The following is a 13,214-nucleotide window of genomic DNA, read 5'->3' as shown; positions in this document are numbered from 1 at the left end:
ATATCTAAATGAATCCGCCACAGGTATACCTGTGTTCCCCATCCTGAACCCTCCTCCCTCCTCCCTCCCCATGCCCTCCCTCTGGGTCGTCCCAGTGCACCAGCTCCAAGCATCCAGTATCGTGCATCGAACCTGGACTGGTGACTCGTTTCATACATGATATTATACATGTTTCAATGCCATTCTCCCAAATCTCCCCACCCTCTCCCTCTCCCACAGAGTCCATAAGACTGATCTATACATCAGTGTCTCTTTTGCTGTCTCGTACAGGGTTATTGTTACCATCTTTCTAAATTCCATATATATGCGTTAGTATACTGTATTGGTGTTTTTCTTTCTGGCTTACTTCACTCTGTATAATAGGTTCCAGTTTCATCCATCTCATTAGAACTGATTCAAATGTATTCTTTTTAATGGCTGAGTAATACTCCATTGTGTATATGTACCTCAGCTTTCTTATCCATTCATCTGCTGATGGGCATCTAGGTTGCTTCCATGTCCTGGCTATTATAAACAGTGCTGCGATGAACATTGGGGTACATGTGTCTCTTTCCCTTCTGGTTTCCTCAGTGTGTATGCCCAGCAGTGGGATTGCTGGATCGTAAGGCAGTTCTATTTCCAGTTTTTTAAGGAATCTCCACACTGTTCTCCATAGTGGCTGTACTAGTTTTCATTCCCACCAACAGTGTAAGAGAGTTCCCTTTTGTCCACACCCTCTCCAGCATTTATTGCTTGTAGACTTGTGGATCGCAGCCATTCTGACTGGTGTGAAATGGTACCTCATAGTGGTTTTGATTTGCATTTCTCTGATAATGAGTGATGTTGAGCATCTTTTCATGTGTTTGTTAGCCATCTGTATGTCTTCTTTGGAGAAATGTCTATTTAGTTCTTTGGCCCATTTTTTGATTGGGTCATTTATTTTTCTGGAGTTGAGCTGTAGGAGTTGCTTGTATATTTTTGAGATTAGTTGTTTGTCAGTTACTTCATTTGCTATTATTTTCTCCCATTCTGAAGGCTGCCTTTTCACCTTGCTAATGAAATGGATCATCCTGATGTATGCAAGCAGATATAGGAATGTGTAAACAAATCCACATAGTGTTCCACTGGCTCTGTGTTAAGTGTGGTATGGCTCTCATGTCATTTGATCATGAAAATAACCTTTGCCCCCATTAGCAGCTAGTTTAGGTAGATACAGATCATATCATTATTACTACCATTAGCAAAGTACTATAGCTAGAAAGAAACAGACCTAATTGTAAATGCATACCTATCACATTTGAAATCTAGGCAACTTTCCATTACCTTATGCTATCTATTTTCTTTCATATTTTATTAGAAAAAATATATACAAAGACTACTGTATTTCAGTAAAAAATATTTTACCCACATGGAGCTTACCTCATAGTGAGGACAGACAAATAAATACACATATGTGTTTGCCCTAGATATTTAGATACACAGGAATGTAGATACATAGTTAGATACATATACACAGATAAACATACATATTTTACAAATACACACAAATATATATACACACACAACTAATGACAATTGTCATGGAAAAATATAAAACAAAATAAAGGAATGGAAAGAGAGTTCCAGAAGTGCTGCTAATCGTAGGCTCATCAGCTAAGACGGATCCAAATTGGTGACATTTGAGCAGCACATTAAGGAACTGGAGTTACACAGATTTCAGAGGAAAACCATTCTAGATGAAAGAAATAACAACTACAAAGTCCTAAACAAGAACATTTTTTTATGTTTGCACAGAGACCAATGGGGCTGGACTGGAAAGAGTAAGGGAGAGCAAGATGGCAGGGAGTCATAGGAGAGGAGGTGCCAGGAGGGTGAGGGGCCAGATCATGTAGAGCTCCCCGCCAGGAGAATGAGGTAGGATCTGTCTAAATGTCTTGGAAAGTCATTGTCGGATTGAGAGTCAGAAAGTGAAATGATCTCATTAAACTTTTAAATGATCTCTATGGCAGGTCAGTGGAAGATGGGCTGAGAAGGGGGTTAGGGAGAGCATCAGGAAACCTGCTGGAGGCTTACAGCATCCAGATAAAAAATGTTAGTACTTTGTACTAGGATGACAAAGCAGATGGAGTGGTGAAAATTGGTCTGAAGTGTCATGTTTTGGATGGAGGGTTGAAATGCTTTGCTGGAAGGGAAAGAAGAGGGTTGAGAAAGAGAAGAGTCAAGGTTGACTCAAAGGATTAAATTTAAGTAAATAAAAGAGATAGGAAAAGACTACGGTTTCCTTGACGTGTTGCTCAGTTGCTCTCATGTTCAACGCTTTGCAACCCCATGGACTTATCTTAAAAAGTAGAAAAACGTCACCCCCACTCTCCTCCATGACAGTTTTATTTGTTCCATCAGCTCTACAATGTCTTTCCAAGGATAATGAATTTCCTTCCGGGTCCACACCAAATGCTCTTCAGTAACTGGAGGAAACTGAAAATGTTTGTTGCCCGTGTGATTGAAAACCACAAGAGAGACTGGAATCCTGCTGAAGCAAGAGACTTCATTGATGCTTATCTCCAGGAGACAGAAAAGGTGAGGAAACCTGAGTTTTTTTCCAAAGTATTGTTCTTAAAGATCAAATGAAGGGATTCTAATATCTTATTGCTGGTGTAAGAAGTCACCACAAACTTGATAGCTTAAAACAACCAACATTTATCAAGTCAAGGTAGGGGCAGTACTGGCTCTTTCAAGGCTCTAGGGAAGAAACTACTGATGGACTTTTCCAGAGTCTAGAGGCTGCCTTTACTCCTTGACTGACTCATGACCCCTTCCTCCATCTTCAAAGCCATCAATATAGCACTTTTTTCTGCCACCATCTTCACATCTGCTCTTTATGACTTTCTTGCCTCCCTCTTCTAAAGACTCTTGTGATTGTATTGGGCCCACTGGGATAATCCAGGATAATTTTCCCATCAAGAGCCTTATTTCAATATATCTATAGAATTTTGTCTGCCATATAAAATTCACAGATTCTAGAGTTAAGGACATAGACTTCTTTGTGGGTCATTATTCAGCCTACCACAGGGGAGGAAAAATAGAGGCAGTACTTCACAGAATGTAGGAATAACATTAACTCAAAATTGACGGGACAATTAAAAATGAAGACAGAGGTTTATCAGTATTTGGCCTAAGGACTTTAGAAAGACCAAATACTGCCTTTTCGTAATCCATTCTCTACCCATATCTGAAGGACCTGTACATAAAAGGGGAAAAAAAGTATTATTTCATTATTAGCTGGACCAATGCCCAGTCTCCTACATCTTCCCCCAGCTCCCCATTGCAGAACACAGGTAAATCTGAGTCAGATGCGAGTTTAGCCTCAGATGAGAGAGACATTTGCCTTCCTCCCTCATCCCTATGTCATCTACTTTTCAATGTTACTATAGGAAAGAAGCAGGATAAAAGCCAAATGGGATGACCTTTGCCATAGTCATCCCTCTGGTAAACATATCATTGCATTGGTGTCATCATCTTTGACCCGTCAGATTATTCATTCCCAGAGTTGGCAGAATGGATTTCTTTCCAACTCCTCTCTTATTTCACTTTATTGTGATAACATTAATAGAAGCATTGATTTCTCTTATGAGGAGGAGACTTCACTTACTATAAGATATGCAGGTGTGGGACCACACAGGGAGGAACATTGATACATTCATTGAAGAAAGGTGGTAAAGATGCTGGAGTGCCATGAGGAATGACTGTTGGAATCAGAAAAGTTTAACCTAAAAGGAAAAGATTAATGGGGAGATATGAGAATTACTATGCTGCTGCTGCTAAGTCACTTCAGTCATGTCGGACTGTGCAACCCCATAGAGGCAGCCCACCAGGCTTCCCTGTTCCTGGGATTCTCCAGGCAAGAACACTGGAGTGGGTTGCCATTTCCTCCTCCAATGCATGAAAGTGAAAAGTTAAAGTGAAGTCGCTCAGTTGTGTCCGACCCTCAGCGACCCCATGGACTGCAGCCTTCCAGGCTCCTCCGTCCATGGGATTTTCCAGGCAAGAGTACTGGAGTGGGGTGCCACTGCCTTCTCAGGAGAATTACTATACTTTAGAGAAATTCAGTTATTGTTTCTGTTATTGGTACAAACATTTGTTGAGAATTGCTATGTGCCCTTTCCTACTCACATAATTCATAATTCCATCTTAAGAGGTGAGTATTGTTATGTCTGTTTTGTGGAACAGGAATCTGAAGCACAGAAAGGTTTGTTAACTTGCTCGAGTCATACAAATAGTGAATGGTGTCGCTAATATTGGAACCTAGGGCTGTTTGCCAGTGTAATAATAGATTCTGCCTAATTATGGGTGTAAAAAATTAGTTATCTTTTTTGTCCACCAAAGCTAACAAAAGCTTTCAGCACTACGGGCAGTGATATTCCAGTAATAAATCTCTGCCTCATGAGACAGCCAAAGGGAGAGTTATTTCTCCTGGGGTAGTCTCTCCTTCATGTTTTCTTTAGGATGAAACCCCGTGTGTTGTGGCAACTAAGAACCACCTGAATAAATCAATAATCACTGTGCTTTCTAGCATAAGGGTAATGCTGCTTCAAGTTTCCACGAAGAAAACCTTATCTACAATACCCTGGACCTCTTCTTTGCTGGAACAGAAACAACTTCAACCACCTTGCGCTGGGGTCTGCTCTACATGGCCCTGTACCCTGAAATCCAAGGTGAGCACGTCAGTGGGTGGGCCTCGGCTGGGTCAGAATGGGGCCTCCTCAAGAATATACAGTGGGGCAAAGAAGGTCTCTTCAGTCAGTGCTTCTGGGAAAACTGGACAGCTGCGTGTAAAAGAATGACATTACAACACTTCCTAACACCATCCACAAAGATAAATCCAAAATGTATTAAAGACCTAAATGTAAGACCAGAAACTATAAAACTCTTAGAAGAAAACATAGGCAGAACACTCTATGACATAAATCACAACAAGATCCTCTATGACACACCTCCTAGAATAATGGAAATCAAAACAAAAATTTTAAAGTGGAACCTAATTAAACTTAAAAGCTTTTGCACAGCAAAGGAAACTATAAATAAGGTGAAAAGACAACCCTCAGGATGGGAAAAAATAATAGCAAATGAAACAACTGACAAAACATTAATTTCAAAAATATGTAAGCAGCTCATACAAATCAATAACAGAAAAGCAAAAACCCAATCAAAAAGTTGGCAAAAGACCTAAACAGACATTTTTCCAAAGAAGACACACAGATGGCTAACAACTACATGAAAAGATGGTCAACATCACTCATTATTAGAGAAATGCAAATCAAAACTATAATGAGATATCACCTCACACTGGTCAGAATGGCCCTCATTGAAAAATCTACAAACTATAAAAGCTGGAGAGGGTGTAGAGAAAAGGGAACCCTCTTGTGCTGTTGGTGGGAATGTAAATTGATACAACCACTATGGAAAACAGTATGGACACTCCTTAAAAAACTAGGAATAAAACCACCGTATGACCAGCAGTCCCATCACTAGGCATTGAACAAGACACATGTACACCAGGGTTCACTGCAGTTATATTACAACAGCTAGGACATGGAAGCAACCTAGATGTCCATCAACAGATGAATAGATAAAGAAGCCGTGGTATATAATGAAATATTACTCAGCCATAAAAAGGAATGCATTTGAGTCAGTCCTAATGAGGTGGGTGAACCTAAAGCCTATTATACAGAGTGAAGTAAGTCAGAAAGAGAAAAATATCATATACTAATGCATAGATATGGAATTTGGAAACCAGATGGTTCTGATGAACCTATTTGGAGAGCAGCAGTGGAGACACAGACATTGAGAACAGATTATGGGCATGGCTGGGAGGGGAGGAAGGAGAGGGTGGGAGATATGGAGAGAGTAACATGGAAATATAGAATACCATATGAAAATAGATACCCAATGTGAATTTGCGGCAAGACACAGGAAACGCAAACTGGGGCTGGGTAACAGCCTAGACGGGTGGGACGGGAGGGAAGTGGGAGGGATGTTCAGGTGTCGGGGGACATGGGTAAACCTATGGCTAATTCATGTTGATGTTTGGTAGATACCAACACAATACTATAAAGCAATTATCCTTCAGTTAAAAATAAATGATTTTTTTAAAGGAAAAAAGAAAATAAGAATGGGGCCTCCTGGAGCACGGTCCAAAAGAAAGGCCAGAGGATAGCATGGTAGGATGGAGAGATAGGTAGGACAGGTGGACTTGAACGGGTGCCTTCTTCAGTTTTCTGCCAGAATTGGGATGGGTCCACATTACACAGATATAACGGAGAGCCCCTGCCCTCAGCAAACTCACTGTCCAGTGGGGAAAACAGTGAAGCCCACTGACATTGTGGTGAGTCCCAGGAAGGAGCTCCACTCCACTCACATATGAAATCTGGTAGCAGCCTTCCCTCCTTTTCAAGTAGTGTCTTCCAGCACCCTGTGGACAATGCTCACAGTCCTTAGTCTGGTAGATCATGCGCTCTGCTGTGCCTCTTTTCTACCTGTCCAGCCTGCATAGGGGCTTCAGTAAGTCACAGGCCATTTCATTTCACTGTCCTTATTTGTGCCTCTGGACCATCACACCTGCTGTTCCCCAGAAGAATAATCAAGAATGTATTTCCCTGATTTCTCTATACAGTAAACCCTTAGCTATGCTTGAAGAGTCTACTCAACATAGCCTCCAAGAGTTTCTCCACACTTCTGGGAAAATACTAGCATTTCCTTTCTTTAAAGATGACCTAATGAACCTCCATTAGTTTGTTTATAACATGTTATTTATATATCTTCCCCAGAGACTGTAGTCCTTTCAAGGACAGTGACTGTTAAGATTCATTTTTCATTTTCTAGCCCCCACTCCCCCGAAACAGTTTAAGCACATGTAGGATAGAAACTATTGTGATACAGTTTTGCAAACTGTGGGTGAAAGTTCATTAATAGGAGATAGAGTCAATTTAGTAAATCAAGACCAACTTTTTTCCCTAAATTTAAAAAAAAAAAAAGTAAAATCAGAGTGCTTTCTGTGTACTGAGGATAATGCTTTTTCATGAAACTTTCCTTAAGTATATGAATAAATGTTTTATACGTGTGTGTATATTTTTTTAATGTGTCCTGAGTCATGCACTTGTAAAATGCACTTATTTTTTAATTATGGGCTTCCCTGATGGCTCAGTGGTAAAGAATCCTCCTGCAAATGCAGGAGAAGCAAATTCTATCCCTGGGTCGGGAAGATCCCCTGAAGAAGGAAATGGCAACCCACTCCAGTATTCTTGCCTGAGCAATTCCATGAACCAAAGAGCCTGGTGGGCTACAGTCCATGGAGTCACAAGAGTCAGACAGGATTTAGCAACTAAACAACTGTGAATTACAGGGTTTTCTTTAAGTTTAAAAGCCACCTAGTTAGGATATATTTATAGCTTCCCTATAAAAGGCTCCAAAATAATAATGTCTTCAGTTCAGTTCAGTTCAGTCACTCAGTTGTGTCCGACTCTTTGCGACCCAATGAATCACAGCACGCCAGGCCTCCCTGTCCATCACCAACTCCCGGAGTTCACCCAGACTTACGTGCATCAAGTCAGTGATGCCATCCAGCCATCTCATCCTCTGTCATCCCCTTCTCCTCCTGCCCCCAATCCCTCCCAGCATCAGAGTCCTTTCCAATGAGTCAACTCTACGCATGAGCTGGCCAAAGTATTGGAGTTTCAGCTTTAGCATCATTCCTTCCAAAGAAATCCCAGGGCTGATCTCCTTCAGAATGGACTGGTTGGATCTCCTTGCAGTCCAAGGGACTCTCAAGAGTGTTCTCCAACACCACAGTTCAGAAGCATTAATTCTTCGGCGCTCAGCTTTCTTCACAGTCCAACTCTCACATCCATACATGACCACAGGAAAAACCATAGCCTTGACTAGATGAACCTTTGTTAGCAAAATAATGTTGCTAACAACATTAGCTAATAATGTCTCTGCTTTTGAATATGCTATCTAGGTTGGTCATAACTTTCCTTCCAAGGAGTAAGCGTCTTTTAATTTCATGGCTGCAGTCACCATCTGCAGTGATTTTGGAGGCCAAAAATATAAAGTCTGACACTGTTTCCACTGTTTCCCCATCTATTTCCCATGAAGTGATGCGACCAGATGCCATAGTCTTCGTTTTCTGAATGTTGAGCTTTAAGCAAAGTTTTTCACTCTCCTCTTTCACTTTCATCAAGAGGCTCTTTAGTTCCTCTTCACTTTCTGCCACAAGGGTGGTGTCATCTGCATATCTGAGTTATTGATATTTCTCCCGGCAATCTTGATTCCAGCCTGTGTTTCTTCCAGTCCAGCGTTTCTCATGATGCACTCTGCATATAAGTTAAATAAGCAGGGGGGACAATATACAGCCTTGACATACTCCTTTTCCTATTTGGAAGCAGTCTGTTGTTACATGTCCAGTTCTAACTGTTGCTTCCTGACCTGCATACAGATTTCTCAAGAAGCAGATAAGGTGGTCTGGTATTCCCATCTCTTTCAGAATTTTCCACTTTTTATTGTGATTCACACAGTCAAAGCTTTGGCATAGTCAATAAAACAGAAGTAGATGTTTTTCTGAAACTCCCTTGCTTTTTCCATGATCCAGCGGATGTTGGCAATTTGATCTCTGGTTCCTCTGCCTTTTCTAAAACCAGCTTGAACATCAGGAAGTTCACGGTTCACATATTGCTGAAGCCTGGCTTGGAGAATTTTGAGCATCACTTTACTAGCGTGTGAGATGAGTGCAATTGCGTGGTAGTTTGAGCATTCTTTGGCATTGCCTTTCTTTGGGATTGGAATGAAAACTGACCTTTTCCAGTCCTGTGGCCACTGCTGAGTTTTCCAAATTTGCTGGCATATTGAGTGCAGCACTTTCACAGCATCATCTTTCAGAATTTGAAATAGCTCAACTGGAATTCCATCACCTCCACTACCTTTGTTCGTAGTGATACTTTCTAAGGCCCACTTGACTTCACATTCCAGGATGTCTGGCTCTAGGTCAGTGGTCACACCATTGTGATTATCTGGGTCGTGAAGATCTTTTTTGTACAGTTCTTCTGTGTATTCTTGCCATCTCTTCTTAATATCTTCTGCTTCTGTTAGGTCCATACCATTTCTGTCCTTTATCGAGCCCATCTTTGCATGAAATGTTCCCTTAGTATCTCTAATTTTCTTGAAGAGATCTCTAGTCTTTCCCATTCTGTTGTTTTCCTCTATTTCTTTGCATTGATCGCTGAAGAAGGCTTTCTTATCTTTTCGTGCTATTCTTTGGAACTCTGCATTCAGATGCTTATATCTTTCCTTTTCTCCTTTGCTTTTCACTTCTCTTCTTTTCACAGCTATTTGTAAGGCCTCCCCAGACAGCCATTTTGCTTTTTTGCATTTCTTTTCCATGGGGATGGTCTTGATCCCTGTCTCCTGGACAATGTCACGAACTTCATTCCATAGTTCATCAGGCACTCTATCTATCAGATCTAGGCCCTTAAATCTATTTCTCACTTCCACTGTATAATCATAAGGGATTTGATTTAGGTCATACCTGAATGGTCTAGTGGTTTCCCCCACTTTCTTCAATTTAAGCTGAATTTGGCAATAAGGAGTTCATGATCTGAGCCACAGTCAACTCCTGGTCTTGTTTTTGCTGACTGTGTAGAGCTTCTCCATATTTGGCTGCAAAGAATATAATCAATCTGATTTTGGTGTTGACCATCTGGTGATGTCCATGTATAGAGTCTTCTCTTGTGTTGTTGGAAGAGGGTGTTTGTTATGACCAGTGCAATTTTCTTGACAAAACTCTATTAGTCTTTGCCCTGCTTCATTCTGTATTCCAAGGCCAAATTTTCCTGTTACTCCAGGTGTTTCTTGACTTCCTACTTTTGCATTCCAGTCCCCTTTAATGAAAAGGATGTCTTTTTTTTGGTGTTAGTTCTAAAAGGTCTTGTAGGTCTTCATAGAACCGTTCAACTTCGGCTTTTTCAGCATTGCTGATTGGGGCATAGACTTGGATTACTGTGATATTGAATGGTTTGCCTTGGAAACGAACAGAGATCATTCTGTGGTTTTTGAGATTGCATCCAAGTACTGCATTTCAGACTCTTTTGTTGACCATGATGGCCACTCCATTTCTTCTGAGGGATTCCTGCCACAGTAGTAGATATAATGGTCATCTGAGTTAAATTCACCCATTCCAGTCCATTTCAGTTCGCTGGTTCCTAGAATGTCGACATTCACTCTTGCCATCTCTTGTTTGACCACTTCCAATTTGCCTTGATTCATGGACCTGACATTCCAGGTTCCTATGCAATATTGCTCTTTACAGCATCGGACCTTGCTTCTATCACCAGTCACCTTAGATGTAATAAAAGTGGATACAACCCAAGTGTCTATCAGTGGCTGAGTGGATAAGCAAAATGTGGAATGCAATGAAATATCTGTCCTTAAAAATGAAGCATTTTGACACATGCTACATGGTGAACCTTAAGGACATTATGCTAAACTCAGTAATCCAATCAAAACGAACAAACTACATGATTCTGTTCATCTGAGGTATCTGGAACAGTTAACTCATAGAAAGTGAAAGTAAAATGGTGGTTGTTAGACACCATGGTTAGAGCCTGGAGTTAGTGCAAATGGGAGTTCTGGTTCAGTGAGAATAGTTTTGGTTTTGCAAGACAAAAATTTCTGGAGATTGGTTGTACAACGATGTGAATATACTTAACATTATTAAACCACACACTTTAAAGTGGCTAAGATAAGTAAGTTATATATTATGTGTATTTTACCACAATTTAAAACGTTTCTAAATGTTCAGTAAAAAAAGAAAGTTTATTTTTCTCTCAATTCAGAGACTCTAAGCTAGACTCTGCAGAACCCTTTGGGTCTAAACTGCTTCCCGTGTGTTGCTCTGTTGTATCTAGAATGGCACCCTTGCTGGGACTCACAGATGGCTCACCTCTATGGCTGCCTTTCCACCAGCAGGAAGGGGAGGAGCAGGAACCACATGCCTTTCCTTTTAGGGCATGTTTCAAGTATTAAACATTCCCTCTACTTACACTCTCTTGGCCAGAACTTAGTCACAAGGGGATCTAGGAAATGTAGTCTTTAGCTGAGGGACCAGGTATCCAGATCAAATATTTATTATTGTTTAAAAAGAGGAAAACAAATATTGGGGCATAGTTAACAGGGTTTTGTTGTTGTTGGATACTTCCCTAAATCAGTTCATGCAAATCTAAAAATTGCTAAAGATGAAACTTGATTCATCCTCACTAATAAGAAGAGGAACCAGAGGCTCAAAGAGCTCCAGGAACTCGCAGCAGGACTAGTATTGAGCAAGAATTTGCCACCAGGTTTGTCTCACACCAGGGCTCACTTCCCACTCACATACCTCCCTGAGGAGGTTGTCCAGAGACCCTACTATAGCTTTAGTCATTTTGTTATTGTTTTTCAATCGCTGAGCCGTGTCCAAGTCTTTGCAACCCATAGATTGTAGCACACCAGGCTTCCCTGTCCCTCACTATTACTGGAATTTGCTCAAACTCACTTCCATTGAGTCAGTGATGCCATCTAACCATCTCATCCTCTGTCGCTCACTTCTCTTCCTGCCCTCAATCTTTCCCAGCATCAGGGTCTTTTCTGTGAGTCAGCTCTTTGCATCAAGTGGCCAAAAGATTTGAGCTTAAGCATCAGTCTTTCCAATGAATATTCAGGGTTGATTTCATCCAGCCCAGCATTTCGCATAATGTACTCTGAATATAAGTTAAACAAGGAGGGTGATGCTATATAGCCTTGATGTACTCCTTTAGCATTTTTGATCCTGGTTATTCCATTCCTTAGCTTAACTGGCCTCTAGGAAAGTTATAGAAAAATAGAATGATGAAATCTCCTGTACTTTTCCAGAGAAAGTCCAAGCTGAAATTGATAAGGTGCTTGACGAGTCACAACAACCAAGCATGGCCGCTCGCGAGTCCATGCCCTACACCAACGCTGTCATCCACGAGGTGCAAAGAATGGGGAACATCCTCCCTCTGAACGTGCCCCGGGAGGTGACAGTGGACACTGTCCTGGCTGGATACCACCTGCCCAAGGTAATTAGGGGCTCACACCAACAGCCTCAGATCTCCAAGCTCATATCTGTAAATGGTGGGAATATCTCAATTGGAAAAGCATTCTTATCCTAGAGAGTTACTTACATGGGAAGAGAAATATATTATGCCTGATGAAATACTAGTTTTGTTCCCTAAGTGTGAGCTTAGAAAGTTAGTTCAACTGGATGTTAACAGGTGTTTTAGAGGAGAGGGGGGATTCTTAAGTCAGCTGTGGTTAGGCAAAACCAGGCTTTTCTTTGCTATGAGGTTTCTCAGTGTTTTACTGTGTGATGTGAGTGGTAAATCTACATGGGGATACAGAAGGCAGCAGTTCTCAGCCTCAGACTTTGTCACGAGGTCCTTTCTTTTGCCTTGGGAGTGCTTCTCACAAGATAGAGACCTACTGGACTTATTTTAGATAATTGTGCTTTGCAGTGCTGGAATGTTGAAAAATGAGGGACTTTTGAGACCACCTGAACCAACATCACATTCATTCTGGTGTTTCTAACATACTATCCCCACAGGTGTTTTTCTATCCTTGACTTACAGACCCTTGATGGGACTGCCTCACAAGGGAAAGCAATCCAAGTATGTGCAGTATTAAATATCAGAATAGGAGAGAAAGGAGGAACCAATGCTTGTTAAGCAGTGGTTATGTACTTCGGACTATATATGTTATTTCAAAATGTCTGAATCAGTCCTTAGAATAATTCCATTCTCATTTTATAAATCTGAAAGCCAGGGCTTGGAGAGTAATCTTGCATAAGATCTCTCGGCTACAGAGACAGGAGTTGGGTTCCAGAAACGGAATTGTTCTGATTCCCAGGCTCATCTTTTGTTGTACTACACCATGTTCTCTCCACAGGAGTTGCTTTCCTTTGATTTTAAAAGAGTCTCCCTGAAATATTTCTCAGTGGGTCCCCATTAAATTCCCTGTCCTCCCAAAGGAAATTCTGCTCTCACTCGGCGCACCACCCTGAGGATCTCAGATGACAGCTCTCCTGTGCCCTGTAGTGTCCTCTCTGCACACTGCACATTTACAGTTCCCTTTCTCACAACTTTCGTGAGCCTCTGTGGATCCATTCTGCTGCTGCTGCTGCTGCTAAGTCACTT

At 41.2% G+C, this 13,214-nt stretch overlaps 1 protein-coding gene across 2 annotated transcripts in view; it reads left to right on the top strand.

Annotated features, from left to right (window-relative positions):
- LOC147375466 (cytochrome P450 2J2-like) overlaps nucleotides 1-13,214 on the top strand; it is a 41,118-nt gene that overhangs the window by 16,126 nt on the left and 11,778 nt on the right. For both annotated transcript variants that reach the window (XM_086390274.1, XM_086390273.1), the window contains 3 exons: nucleotides 2,380-2,556; nucleotides 4,550-4,691; nucleotides 11,914-12,101. In XM_086390274.1, the coding sequence (XP_086246400.1) occupies nucleotides 2,380-2,556; nucleotides 4,550-4,691; nucleotides 11,914-12,101 (507 nt within the window). The remainder of the gene's footprint in view (nucleotides 1-2,379; nucleotides 2,557-4,549; nucleotides 4,692-11,913; nucleotides 12,102-13,214) is intronic.

Source organism: Bos grunniens, chromosome 3, assembly GCF_055505025.1.
Source record: "Bos grunniens cultivar Pamir isolate PY7600 chromosome 3, Bosgru_T2T1.0, whole genome shotgun sequence".
NCBI lineage: Eukaryota > Metazoa > Chordata > Mammalia > Artiodactyla > Bovidae > Bos > Bos grunniens.
This window is presented reverse-complemented; position numbering and strand designations above follow the sequence as displayed.